Below are 12211 nucleotides of genomic sequence, written 5' to 3' on the forward strand. Positions count from 1 at the left end.
CTTAAGTCGTAATACTTTTAATATTTTGGAGAAGATTTCATTTCTTTACATTTGAAGGAGAATTTTGTCATTTTTCTTCTTTTTGGATAATGCTTTATGAATAGATTACAAAATTGATATTGAAGGACAAATTTTGACAAGCAATTAAAATTTAAAACAACATATTTGTTGCAAGATCTTTTCTCAAATGGTCTCGATATAACATCGAATTAATATACATCACAAAACTTAATTAATTAAGTCATGCAATATGTATATTTAAATTTCATTATTTTGTATAAATTCAATTTCATTATTTTGTATCTTAGAATCTGTTTGGTAGTTATTTTAAAAAGAGTTTCTAATATTTTTAATACTTGAAATTTTTTATCATTCAAATATTAAAAATGTGAGAAACGTTTCCTAAAATCATTGTCAAATAAACTTTCAGAGTTCGTTTGGTAGTGATTTTAAAAAACGTTTTTAACATTTTTAATACTTGAAAATTTTTATTATTTAAGTATTAAAAAATTAAAAGCATTTCCTAAAATTACTGTCAAACACACTCTTAATCTCATTGTTTTTAGTTTACCTTATTCTTTTATTCCTTCGTCACATTTTTATATATCTTCAATAATCCAAATTGCATGTTCAATACATGAAAATTTGATAGCATATAAATACATGATAATTTGATAACATATATACAGAGAGGCGCGTGTGTGCACACATACACACATGAATAGGGCTCAAAATTTGAGCTAGAATAAACAGTCATCGGCTGAGGGACGTTTTAGATCAATTGCTATTGAATAGGTAGCTAGAGTGAATCAATTTTTTTAAAAAAAATAATTTATTATGTGACCAAATTTGCCATATTTACATAAATATTTGGGAAAAGTGAGTTTCACTCACTAATTTGAAAAAATATAGAAAAAATAACTCAAACTTTTAAATAATATTTATTTTCACTCATTTAAAAATATTTTAAAATATTTACACTTTTTCATAACTCAATAATTATTCTCTAAAATGACCCTTTTATATGTTAATAATACTAATTAACATTTTTCTTTTAACGTGAGAACTGATTTGAGATTAATAAATAAAAAAATAAAAAATAAAAAATAAAATTGAAGCAAAAAATGAAAAAAAAAAAAAGGAAAAAAAGAATTAAGTTAAAAATATAAAAATAAAATATTAACTTTCACTTAATTAAAGCACTCTGAGAGAAAATATAAATATCAAGAAATAGTTGAAAATACAATGGGAGTAAATATTTTATTTTTAATTTTTAAGTTTTTATTGTTTTTTTAATTATATTTAATTTTTATGTATTTTAGTTTTAATTGTATTTTTAATTTTTAAAATTTCTTTTATTGTTGATGTCAAAATTTTTATTTAATTTTATTAAATAAAATAAGAAAATGAAAGAATTTATATAATACACGATATAAAATCATTATTAATTAGAAGATTAGAAATATTTTATTTATTACTTGAGAACCCTAGATAATTTTTTCACAATAGTTTATGTCATATTGTATAATAAAATATATTATTTGTTTGTAAAACATTTTTATCAAATTCAAATAATAAATTAATTTTAGATAATTTTATTTAATATTATCAAGTAAAAGAGTATTTCAGGAAATAATTATTTGAGATATAAAAAAATACATATATTTTAAAATATTTTTAAATGAACGAAGATAAAATTGGTTTATAAAAGTAAGAGTTCTTTTTTCTATATAATTTTAAATTAATAAATTAAAATCCACTTTTCTAAACTATCAAAAAAATTTGTAGATATGTTTTTCATTTATTATACAAGAACTTAATAATGTTAAGTATTAAATGGTTTGCTTTTTAATATTTTATTTTGTTTAAGTATAAAATAGTAAAAGAAAATAAAGGTTCACTTTAGTCATGATAATTTATTTTTAATACTGAGAAAAAGTCAATATATTTAATAATACAAGATATACCCTATTCCACCAATGGCGATTATTAAGGATTTTTTTTTATATTTGTACTATTCTTTTAAAATAAATATTTATAAAAAATGGTAAGTATAAAATTATCTTGAGGCTTATAATAATTAAAATAATATTTTTAAATTTGCAATCATATGTAAAATATCAATTAAAAGTTAACACTATCTTTTTCTAAAAATAAAAAATATAGTTTGGGTATAAATTTTAAATTTTAAAAATATTTTTAAAGATAATTTTACATGTTAATAATTAACTTAAAATTTTAAATTTGGCATTTGATAAATTATCGTAAATTCAAAAATAATTTTCAAATATAACAATTTTTTTTAAAAAAAAAAAACCATTTTTGGTTATTAGGATTAAAAATTAAAACCCATACAAATCCAATCAAATCTATTCCACCTTAGCTTCTTCTGGACCCGTCTCCTCTCCTCCTCTCTTCCTCTCTCCAACGTTTGGGGGTGTTATGGATGGGTGAAGAAGAAGAAGAAGAAGAAGAAGAAGGCCCATCAATCCCATGAAAGCTATTTCCTCACCACTCTCTCAGTGGCCTTCTAAGATTGTGGCCAGAAGCAAGAAGTCATCCCAACAACCTTCTCCTTACAAGGTGTCTCCTTTCTCCCTGTCTCTTCATCTTAATTTTCGACTTCATGCTGTTCATGTCCTTTCTCTTTCCTTATTCTTCTCTAGAAATGATAATTCTTTGGTTTTCTCATAGCATTTCATTTCATTTGAGCTCCCATAATTCAAATGATGCCCCATTTTTCACCGACAACAGTGTTTTGGGACCCCTCTATTACTCTTTAAGATTCCTTTTGGTTCTTGGCAAAAATGGGACCATTTGGTAATAGAAAATGGTTAAAAAAAAAGGGCCCCCCTGACTATTTTCTTTTCTCCCATTTGTATCCCAGAAACCCAGAAAATTGCAGAATGAATGAAATGTTAGAATTATCACCTGAGCTCTGTTCTTGTGTTGTATGGAGAATCTGAAAGCAAAAGCTAGCAAGAGGGATGATAATCTTGAACTTTAGCATATCCATAGGGATGCCCTTTCTTTACATCAATTTACCCTAAAGCATGCTCAAGATCAAAGAAACTGGCTCCAATGTCTTGTTGGGTGGTTTAGTGTATTGATTAACTAGCAAGAAGTCTGCAGTCTTCATATGCTTAATAGTGTGTAATACATGATTCCGCAAAGGGTACCGACTTCTGAATTAAGAAAAAAAATGACACTGCAAGAATATTACTAGTAATATTTACTGAAAACAACGAACCAGGATGAAGATTAGGGAACTTTGTAGTATTTAACTGAGAACAATGGTTATGGCTAGTCCATCATCAATAATTCACTTAAGACTTTTATTTGTTTATCCACTCTAGGTTGTTTAAGTTTGACAAGCTTTCTGATGATAGGGCTCTGAGTCAACTCCTCCGAGAATAACGACAAATGTCAAGCAGAATTTGCAGTTTTTAAAGTTATGGAAGGTGGGTTATTAACTGGCATCTATAAGGCCATTTTTGGGATCTTATCTTTAGTCTCTCACAGTAAAAATTTTTGTAGGAGTTCCAAAAGAGAAAGTCTAGCACACCTAAGCCCGCTACTAGTTACCGCAGAAAGAAAGTGCAGAAAGATGACCTTCCAGAAGACACAGAGCTCTATCATGATCCTACTGTGACCCTTTACTAGTAATGATTTTTTGGGTTTCTTTCCTTCCCAGTCATGCTGTCAATGATGTACTCTTGTGCTGTTCAGAAAAAACATTGCCCTTTGCTAATTTTTTCTTTACAGTACAAATCAAGGTATAGACACTGCAGTACCCGTTTTGCTTGTTGACGGGTATAATGTATGTGGCTATTGGATGAAGCTGAAGAAACATTTTGTGAATGGAAGACTCGATATTGCTCGCCAAAAGCTTATTGATGAACTGGTAACCTTCAGTCTGCTAAGAGGTTTGTCTTTTGCTTCTTGACGTAACTATGTAAGAAGGCTTCGACATACAATATGTTAGAATGAGGTAATGGACTTTATTTTAAATATGAATTGATGCAGCTGTGCTTGGAATGTAGAAGATGCTAGCAACCAAAGGTGAATAGGTCATATATGATATGTCCAAGCTAAAGCAGACTGCATATTTTGGCTTCTGTGTTTCTCAAGGCCCATTGACTTCTTGTTTTTCTGTTATTGTGTTGTATTATTTTCTGAAGATTAGAAATTACCCTCCTGTGATAAAATTCCCCTTCTTTATTTGTTTTTATTTTGCAATCTATTCATTTTTATTTTGCAAACTAGAAAAATCAATTCCTTCCAAGTTAGCTGATATAAATGCATTGAGATAGATGCAACACAATGAGGAGAGAATGAGAAATGAGCATCTGTAAGAGAACTAGAATTAGATAAAAGGGAGTTTATTTGGTCTGGTCATTTGTATAGAAGACCTATGGAAAGAGTACTTGGAAAGTACACTCCCTACTAGTTGACCTATGACATCAGATGTGAGAAAGTGTGCATACTTCGCTAGGGGCTCTTGAAGGGCAAGGATTAAGTGAAATGACACTTTGAAGCTAATGGGATCGGAGTTTTCAGTATCACAATCGAACAAAACATAGGGCTTTAAATAGGGTGAGATTTTTTAATATATTCTGTGCAGATGATCATATAATGATTGAGATAAAGTTTAAAATAATACACTAAATGGCCAAATTTTATTTTAAGAAATAGAAGAAAGCTTAGGGAAAACATTTTGTGAACACGTGCCATAAATTCTTTACAATGTTACTTTCTCATTCAATGCTGTTGGTCCTTATTGCTTCATGCTGGATATTCAGATATGCATTTTTGTGCTTTTTCCTGTTTGTTTTCAGATTACTTGTTAAAATTTTTCACTGAAATTGGTATTTTTCTCATCACTTCCTTTCCTTTATGGAAATATGAAAATCTAAAGTTCAGCCACCTAACTAGAAATATATATCAAATATAAATCTATTGCTTTGTACTTTTGATGGTTTGTTTGACAATGCCACTTAACCTTTTTATCGATGGGAATTCAGCACCTACCAAAAATAACCAGAGTTAAACTCCTCTCTATCAAAGGGAAAGGACCATACAGCTCTTGCTGTTTAGGTCTCCTTTAGTTTGAGATGGTTAGCTATAGTTGGTAGAGATTCCATATTCTGTGAGATTTTTTCATGTGATCCTGTTTCTTCTTTGTTTAGTTCTAACAGGAGTCTTTAAGTTTTTATTTTATTTTATCTTGTTATTATATTTTATTTTACGTTTACTTGTTCATTCAGACACATGCTTCTTTTGTCAAGTAATGAACGATGGTAAGGCAACATAAATTTGTAGGTCCATGCATTTGTGAGATCTATATTAACAAGTTTCTGCCTTCATTTGAGAAATTTTCACAATAAGATGCTATAGACTGTTTGAAAGTTGTTTCAAGTTGGATAATTCAAAATGGAATGGCTCACTTCTTGAATTTTTTTGTCCATGTATTGATGTCACCACTTCACTCTGTTAATTCTGAAAATTTTACAGAGGTGAAAGTGGTTGTTGTATTTGATGCCATGATGTCTGGACTCCCTACGCACAAGGAAAATTTTGCTGGGTAGTACTTTGTGAACCTAAACTATTTCACCTTTGGAATAGCTAATCATTGGTTGTTTAGTTGTCTATTTGTTGGAAATGGTAAAGCACTTGTTCACCATATATTATTGTTTCATGGAAGGATGCTTATTTTGCCATGTCATCCAGTCTTACTGATATAGATTTTGGAAGATTCCTTCTGCATTCTCAATTATCATCTCAGTTTCATCTTTGCTATATATGTAAATTTGTGTGTGTGTATGTATGTATTATGTTTCCTAGTGTTCCCAAAACTTTACACCCTCTTTTGCCCTTGAGGCTCGACTCAAGTGGTAAAGGGTCAGGGTAGAAATGTGGGAAGTTTCAAATTCAAGTCCAATAGGAACCACACCACCCCCCACCCCTCAAAAAAAATAAAAATAAATAAAAAAAACAGGAGGGGTGGGGGGCAACTATCAAAAGAAAGGGAAAAAAAATGTAAAACTTTACCCCATTTTCATTCAGTTTTTTAAGCATTTGCATTTCTGAGCCAACTGGAAGAATATATCAAAATTTAACTTAATTCTTTGTAGGTTTATCTTTGCAATGTGCAATATACTTGCATGTTAAGACCTTTGACATAGCAGAAAAGACTACAATAGTGCTGTATTTATTAGACAAGCTTTTCGTTGAATGCTTTTCTATGTTATAAAAACTCTAGAAAAAAGAGCGAAGAACCTTTTTGTATTGAGGACTTCTTTATTCCTTGAGGTGTAACATCAAGCTAAGCCATCATTTTTGAATTTTGTTTCATTCAATTATATTATATGCATATAACAGAATCTCCTTATTGATTTTAACAGTGTGTAATCTGAAAAATTCATATTGCTGCAGGATTGATGTAGTATACTCAGGTGAATCATGTGCTGATGCATGGATTGAAAAGGAGGTAACAAATGACATCAAGCTGTTGCCAATTTGTGCTTTTTCTTCCTAAATATTAGGACAAGGGTTTAAAAAATCTTGGCATTGAGGGCTGGGAGAAAATCATGAATGCTGGGAATTAGGGACAGATGAAGGGTATGTGGAGTGGCCAAGGGTGTAACATTTAACCAAAGCCTAATACTGATGTTATGATTTCTTAGATCTATCTACATAGGTCACAATAGTTAGGAAAATTCTCACCCTTTTCTTTATCCTTTTTTTTTTTTAATTGGAAACAGAAAATCCTATTAACAGAGAAGAGAAGGCACCTATCTTAGTAAAGTTATTAGTCCTCATTGACTGTTCTCAGCTTCCACACAAAGGGACACCTAATCCATACAATATATCAACAATCTGGCTTATCTACTAGTTATACTTCCGAGACGGCCTCCCTGGGATGTCCAGGATAAAACAGTTACTAGATCCCCTCCATAATGAGATTCATTATGCTCTTGTTCTCACTTTATATAGTAGTATCTATAAATAAAGGGTTCTGAAATAATTCAAGCAACTTTATTCCTCTTTTTCTCTCCAATACATTTCTTTTTTGTTTATTTATTTATTTGATTGTATCATTCAATTCACAAATTTCATTTATTTATCTATGTACATTGATTATTTAAGTTTCTGATTTTTGCTGGATATGTGTGAAACTATTAAAAGTGTTTTAAGGTCTCCCCTTCCATTTACTCAAGTTGCATTGAGAATTTTCTTTGTTTTTCTAGTTGTTCTGAAGGTATTCATTGGCTCCATCAAAATTGTAAGCCATGCATTTAGGAAGATAAAAGTTCCTACCAAAGTTAAAACTTATAGCATTTTCTATGGATATGGGGTCTGACTTTATTTTCACAACCTTTTCATCTATCAATTGTGAAATTGAATTACTCTATGTCAATTTCCTTTAGAGGCTGTTGCAGAAACTAGTTTGGCCTGTGTAATTTATTTATTTTTTATTTAACCTTTTGATTGTAGCATGGTATCTTATTTTTGAAACCAGGTTGTAGCTTTGAGGGAGGATGGATGCCCAAAAGTTTGGGTTGTGACATCTGATAATTGTCAGCAACAAGCAGCACATGGAGCAGTATGCATTTTCCTCATAGTTAGGCACCTTTGTGATAATACTGAGATGTTTTTCTTAAGTTTCCATGTGAATTCTTTCCCTTTGCTGCTTAACCAATCATGCACCTCATTTACTCCTCTTGAATCTTTAAAAACCTTATAGCCTTCATTTGTCCAGGATCTGTTCTCTCAATTCAGTCCCTTAATATTATGTTCTTACCATTCAATGACTCATTTCAAGCTACTGTAATGCACATCTGAATCTCAACTTTATGCACTCTTGCATGCCCATATATCAGCTTTTCTTCAGCATAATAATATGTATGAGATTTTAATGCTAGATAAGCTTTCACTGATTGTTCTTTTCCTCTCATTTGTCTACTGGTTAGCCTTTCCATCCCAGCTCATTAATTTATACTTTTGACCTTTTGATTTTAGCTCATGCTACTGATACGAAGAGCAGAAATTTTTTCCTTTTTGGGGTCATCCTAATTGGTCAGAAGTTCTTCCTATGTCTTAGTTAGTGCTCCCAAGTAGAATATTATTCTGCTGCCCTTTTAATAGTACCTCTTTTCAATTATGTAGCTGTTTGACTCTTATTCTATATGTTCTTAAAACTCAAGTTTCTGTTTTTGTTCTGGTGGATGACTCAATGTGTGTGATTTCCATTTGGTGTTACTTTTTATCCTATGCATTAAAAGCAAGTGGTATATATATCTTGTAAGAAATAGCCTGATGGATGTCTTCTAACTCTCATAATTTCCAGGGAGCCTTTGTTTGGAGTTGCAAGGCATTGGTTTCTGAGGTGAGGCATATAAATAGCTATTAAGCGTTCTGCCATCTACTTGTTATGCCACTCGTGTGCATATTTATTGGATTTCTTTTTTCAAAATTAAATTGATATTCATCTTCTGTATGTGTTACTTCAATCTTATCTTAGTTCAGAAAGACATTTAAGTTGTTGGGTTAATTACATTAGACATGCCAATGATCTAAGTAGCTTCAAAGAATTTGGTATTGCTTGATTATAATTAATATACTTTTATTTGAGTGTCAATTGGCTTATTTTCAAATGTCCATATATAGAGTAGTGGCATTATGCTTTTTGCATTTTGAAACCTAGAACTTAAACTGCTTTCATGTCCTTTTGTGTGTTTTTCTTTTCCCTAATGAAAATATGTATATTTTTTATTTCAATAAATACCCTGGCAGTAGGTCAATCTGATAATTGGATGGCTATCTGTTAACCCTCAATTAAGAAGTACATGCTTTTACCTCCTTCAATGAAGTTTTTAATCTCAGAGCTTCCTTGAGGATTTGGCTCTCTCTCTCTCTCTCTCTCTCTAAATTTAATGCATTTGCACCTAACTGATCATGACCTTAAACTGTGAATCAGAACCTTCTTGGGCAAAAACATGAGAGCTCTTGAACTTTATCCTATGAAAAAGGTTTATACACCCTAGATGCCCAAGGAGCCACCTTTTGAAGCAATCACATAGCATCTATGGAGGGCAATCCTCAAGTCAGAATCCAGCACTTTAGCACTTTACTGATTTTCACTGTTTGGGTTCATGGAGAACATTTTCGAAAAAGGATAGAATATGTGTGAGCACATCATATACATGTGTATGTTGTTATGTGTGTGTGCGTGCAGTTGAAGCTATAGCAATTAATTGTTTCATTTATCACGTCACAATTGCTTATGACTTGTAGATCCTGTGTTGTGTGCTTTTTAGTGTTATATATATAGTCACTTTGAAGAACACAATGAGATGGGTGTTTGTATCAAATTCATTAGTAGGAAGGAATAGGAGAAATGAGTGGTGGGCCCCATTTTCTCAGCTTGGTGCCTGTTGAAGGAACAGAACAAATAATCTTGAAGGAGTTTGGAACTTACAAAGAAAGCTTAAAAAGATTGAGGACTGTAGAGATCTTTGCATGCTTGCAGACAACCTTTTGGATGAGAAACTCACTTTCCTGGAGTTCATTAATAGTTTGGAGCATGTGATGGTTCAAGAAGCCGTTTGGCTTTTTCGGTTGTGGCCCCATTTCTTTCTTTACATTTTCCTTCTGCTTTGTTTGTCTTTCCTTTTGCTTGTAGGGTGGTAATTTGTGCATACACCCATATGTTTAGATTCCATCGTTTCTAGAGCTTTCAATGGTATAATCAAAGCATTTTATTAAATGAGTTGGACTAGAGCAAGAATTCTTTTGGGCTATTCCAGCTCTTCAAGATCCCTGCAGCATAACATGGTAGAGGTCTTTGCTCTAGGATCTCTCGTAGCCATTGGTACAACTAGTTCTTGTTGGTACAAAACCTTGTTATTTGAGAGAAAAAGTTTTCTTATTCACCAATGAATTAATACAAAGTGTTTAAATATAGTCATCAAAATACCATAAAAGATCAAACTAACCCTTAATAAAATTAGTACAACAACCTCTAACAAGTATCATATGCCAAATATTTTGCTCTAATTTGGTTCATTGCGGACTAAAAACTCAAGAGTTTGTATTGACAAAATGTACAACTAAGTGTATTTATATATTAGTAATGTAGAGTAAATGTGCTAATCCATGTTACCTGAGTTTTCCATTTAGCTAAGAAAACATTGGTTTTTGTTTCCTTAACCCAAAATTGACCACCACACCCAAGCATCACACACACACATTAAAGAACCCACTATGATAATTCTTGTTGCTTCACATACATAAATATTTTTCCCTGGTTTGATGTTGTGTACCATATAGATCAAAGCTTCACACAAGGAAGTTGAAAGGATGCTTCAAGAACAAAGGTGGGCCTTACTTGAGATAAAACGTTATCATGTTTATCTTATATTTTTCATGCATGGAAATATCACCTTATATGTTACTGTATTGTATTTTTTGGATTAAAATGCCAATGGGTTGGACTTTATGATGGGGCTGAAATCAGTGTTGGAGCCAAAAAATTTATTGGATGGAATCAAATAATTTTGAAGTCATAATCAATATCATTAAGTTTTCATACTTTTATTGGGAAGGTGCATTGTACCTCTTGGTGACTCTGCCGTTGGCTGAAATGAAGACGGATACCCTGTAGAGATCCATCTTCACTGTGAGGCGGTTATTAGTGACATTGTTCTGACGAAATGTGAAAAAAGAATCTCACTACAAATTTTTTAGGTCAAAATGGTAGGTTACATGATGTTATAATTCCTGATTAGAAGTTCTGCAGAAGAGGTTTCTTAAAATGTTGATTCCTACATTAATGGTCTTGGGCTACCCAAATTAGAATTTTAAAATTTTCACAAAATCTAGCTTCTTGGTTCACATTTTTTTGCCAAGAACAGGGGTTTTTTAGGCTGGATGGTCATAGAGATCATGTCACATTAGTGGAAGTTTTATGCCGTGAAGCAAAGAACAAAGTATTAAGGTACTTTTGACATGTAAATAGGAGACCACTGCATGGTAAAACATACCGAGCCAGTAGAGGTTAAAAGCTCTAATAGAAAAGCTTCAACATCCTCACACGTATTTAATTATTTTCATTGTGGCAATTGGTTTTGATCGTCTGTCTGATGGATTTAGGATTGACCCTTTGATCTTACAATCAATCAAATAAACCCTGCCTAGGCACAAATCTCAGAACATATACTTGACATGGGACCTGCAAAATAATAATTTATTAGGATTCTTATAGAATGCATTCAAAATGATTATTTGTTTTCTGGCTGATATGGGTTTAATCAGCAATCATTGTAAACTACATCTTGATGCCATATGTGGTTTGGTTGGTTTGCATGTTTTTTCAGATCTACTTCAATGCAAGGTAAATTACTAAAGCACAATCTTGATGCGGAAGTTGTAGATGCTCTGAAGGATCTGAGGAAGAAGCTATCAGAAAATGAGTTGACATAGCCGATCAGGTTTCCTTGGACCATGCTTCTGAAAATGCAGCTTGGTTTTATTTTCCCTCTGCTTCCTCTACATTTTGATCTCAACTTAGGTTTATCTGAATTTTCTTGTTATCAACATATAAGAAGCTTGTTTCACCGACTTTAAGCAGTTATATTGATTCACTAGAGTGCATAACTAATTCTTTTACACACTGCAATCCCAGAGTTTCCTGTTTAGTGAAAACTATGTACCAGGATGACTTCTCATGTAAAAAATGGTTAATGTTAATCAGATCAGCTTCCTTGAACAGGACAATTGCTTTAAATTCAGGTCATTTTACAAATCTAAAGAGGTTTTGTCAAGTCATAAAATATGGTTTTCATTATGCCATCTGTTTAACAACGTTATTATTATGCTATTTGTTCGACAGCCTTTAAGATTGAGTTGTGAAAGCCCCAGACAAGTCCCTTTAGGGGGCAGTGGCAATGAAGAAACTAGCAGCAGTAGTACTGTTTAGTCCTTATGCCATCTATTTGGTAGTGTTATTTGTTAAGCCATCTGTTTGATATAGCCTTTAAATTGTAGTTGTGAAAGCCTCAGATGAGACCCTTCAGGGGGCAGTGGCAATGAAGAAGCTATCAGCAGTAGTCCTGTTTAGTCTTTATGCCATCTATTTGGTAGCATGATTCGTTAAGCAATCTGTTTGATATAGCCTTTAAGTTTGAGTTGTGAAAGCCCCAGATGAGAC

The 12211-nt window shown here is 32.0% G+C and overlaps 1 protein-coding gene across 3 annotated transcripts; it reads left to right on the forward strand.

Annotated features, from left to right (window-relative positions):
- The first annotated feature begins 2381 nt into the window (after nt 1-2381).
- LOC117926768 (uncharacterized protein YacP) lies at nt 2382-11772 on the forward strand. 3 transcript variants are annotated; one of them, XM_034846054.1, is made up of 10 exons: nt 2384-2583; nt 3390-3461; nt 3538-3662; nt 3766-3926; nt 5515-5584; nt 6436-6490; nt 7523-7624; nt 8351-8389; nt 10333-10379; nt 11379-11772. In XM_034846054.1, the coding sequence occupies exons 1-10, from the start codon at nt 2494-2496 to the stop codon at nt 11482-11484; spliced, it is 867 nt and encodes a 288-aa protein (XP_034701945.1). In that variant the 5' UTR covers nt 2384-2493; the 3' UTR covers nt 11485-11772. The 3 variants fall into 3 exon arrangements, with proteins under 3 accessions (XP_034701947.1, XP_034701945.1, XP_034701946.1); XM_034846055.1 differs by having other exon boundaries at nt 2386-2583; nt 7523-7606; XM_034846056.1 differs by lacking the exon at nt 3390-3461 and having other exon boundaries at nt 2382-2583.
- The last annotated feature ends 439 nt before the right edge of the window (nt 11773-12211 follow it).

Source organism: Vitis riparia, chromosome 12 (assembly GCF_004353265.1).
Source record: "Vitis riparia cultivar Riparia Gloire de Montpellier isolate 1030 chromosome 12, EGFV_Vit.rip_1.0, whole genome shotgun sequence".
In the NCBI taxonomy this organism is placed as follows: domain Eukaryota; kingdom Viridiplantae; phylum Streptophyta; class Magnoliopsida; order Vitales; family Vitaceae; genus Vitis; species Vitis riparia.

What these genes read in the sequence shown, in the direction of transcription:
- LOC117926768 (XM_034846054.1), top strand. Translation starts at nt 2,494, where the DNA reads ATGAAAGCTATTTCCTCACCACTCTCTCAGTGGCCTTCTAAGATTGTG. An exon ending in AGTTTTTAAAGTTATGGAAG is followed by an intron (nt 3,462 to 3,537) that starts GTGGGTTATTAA and finishes AAATTTTTGTAG; the next exon opens with GAGTTCCAAAAGAGAAAGTC. An exon ending in AGGATGCTTCAAGAACAAAG is followed by an intron (nt 10,380 to 11,378) that starts GTGGGCCTTACT and finishes ATGTTTTTTCAG; the next exon opens with ATCTACTTCAATGCAAGGTA.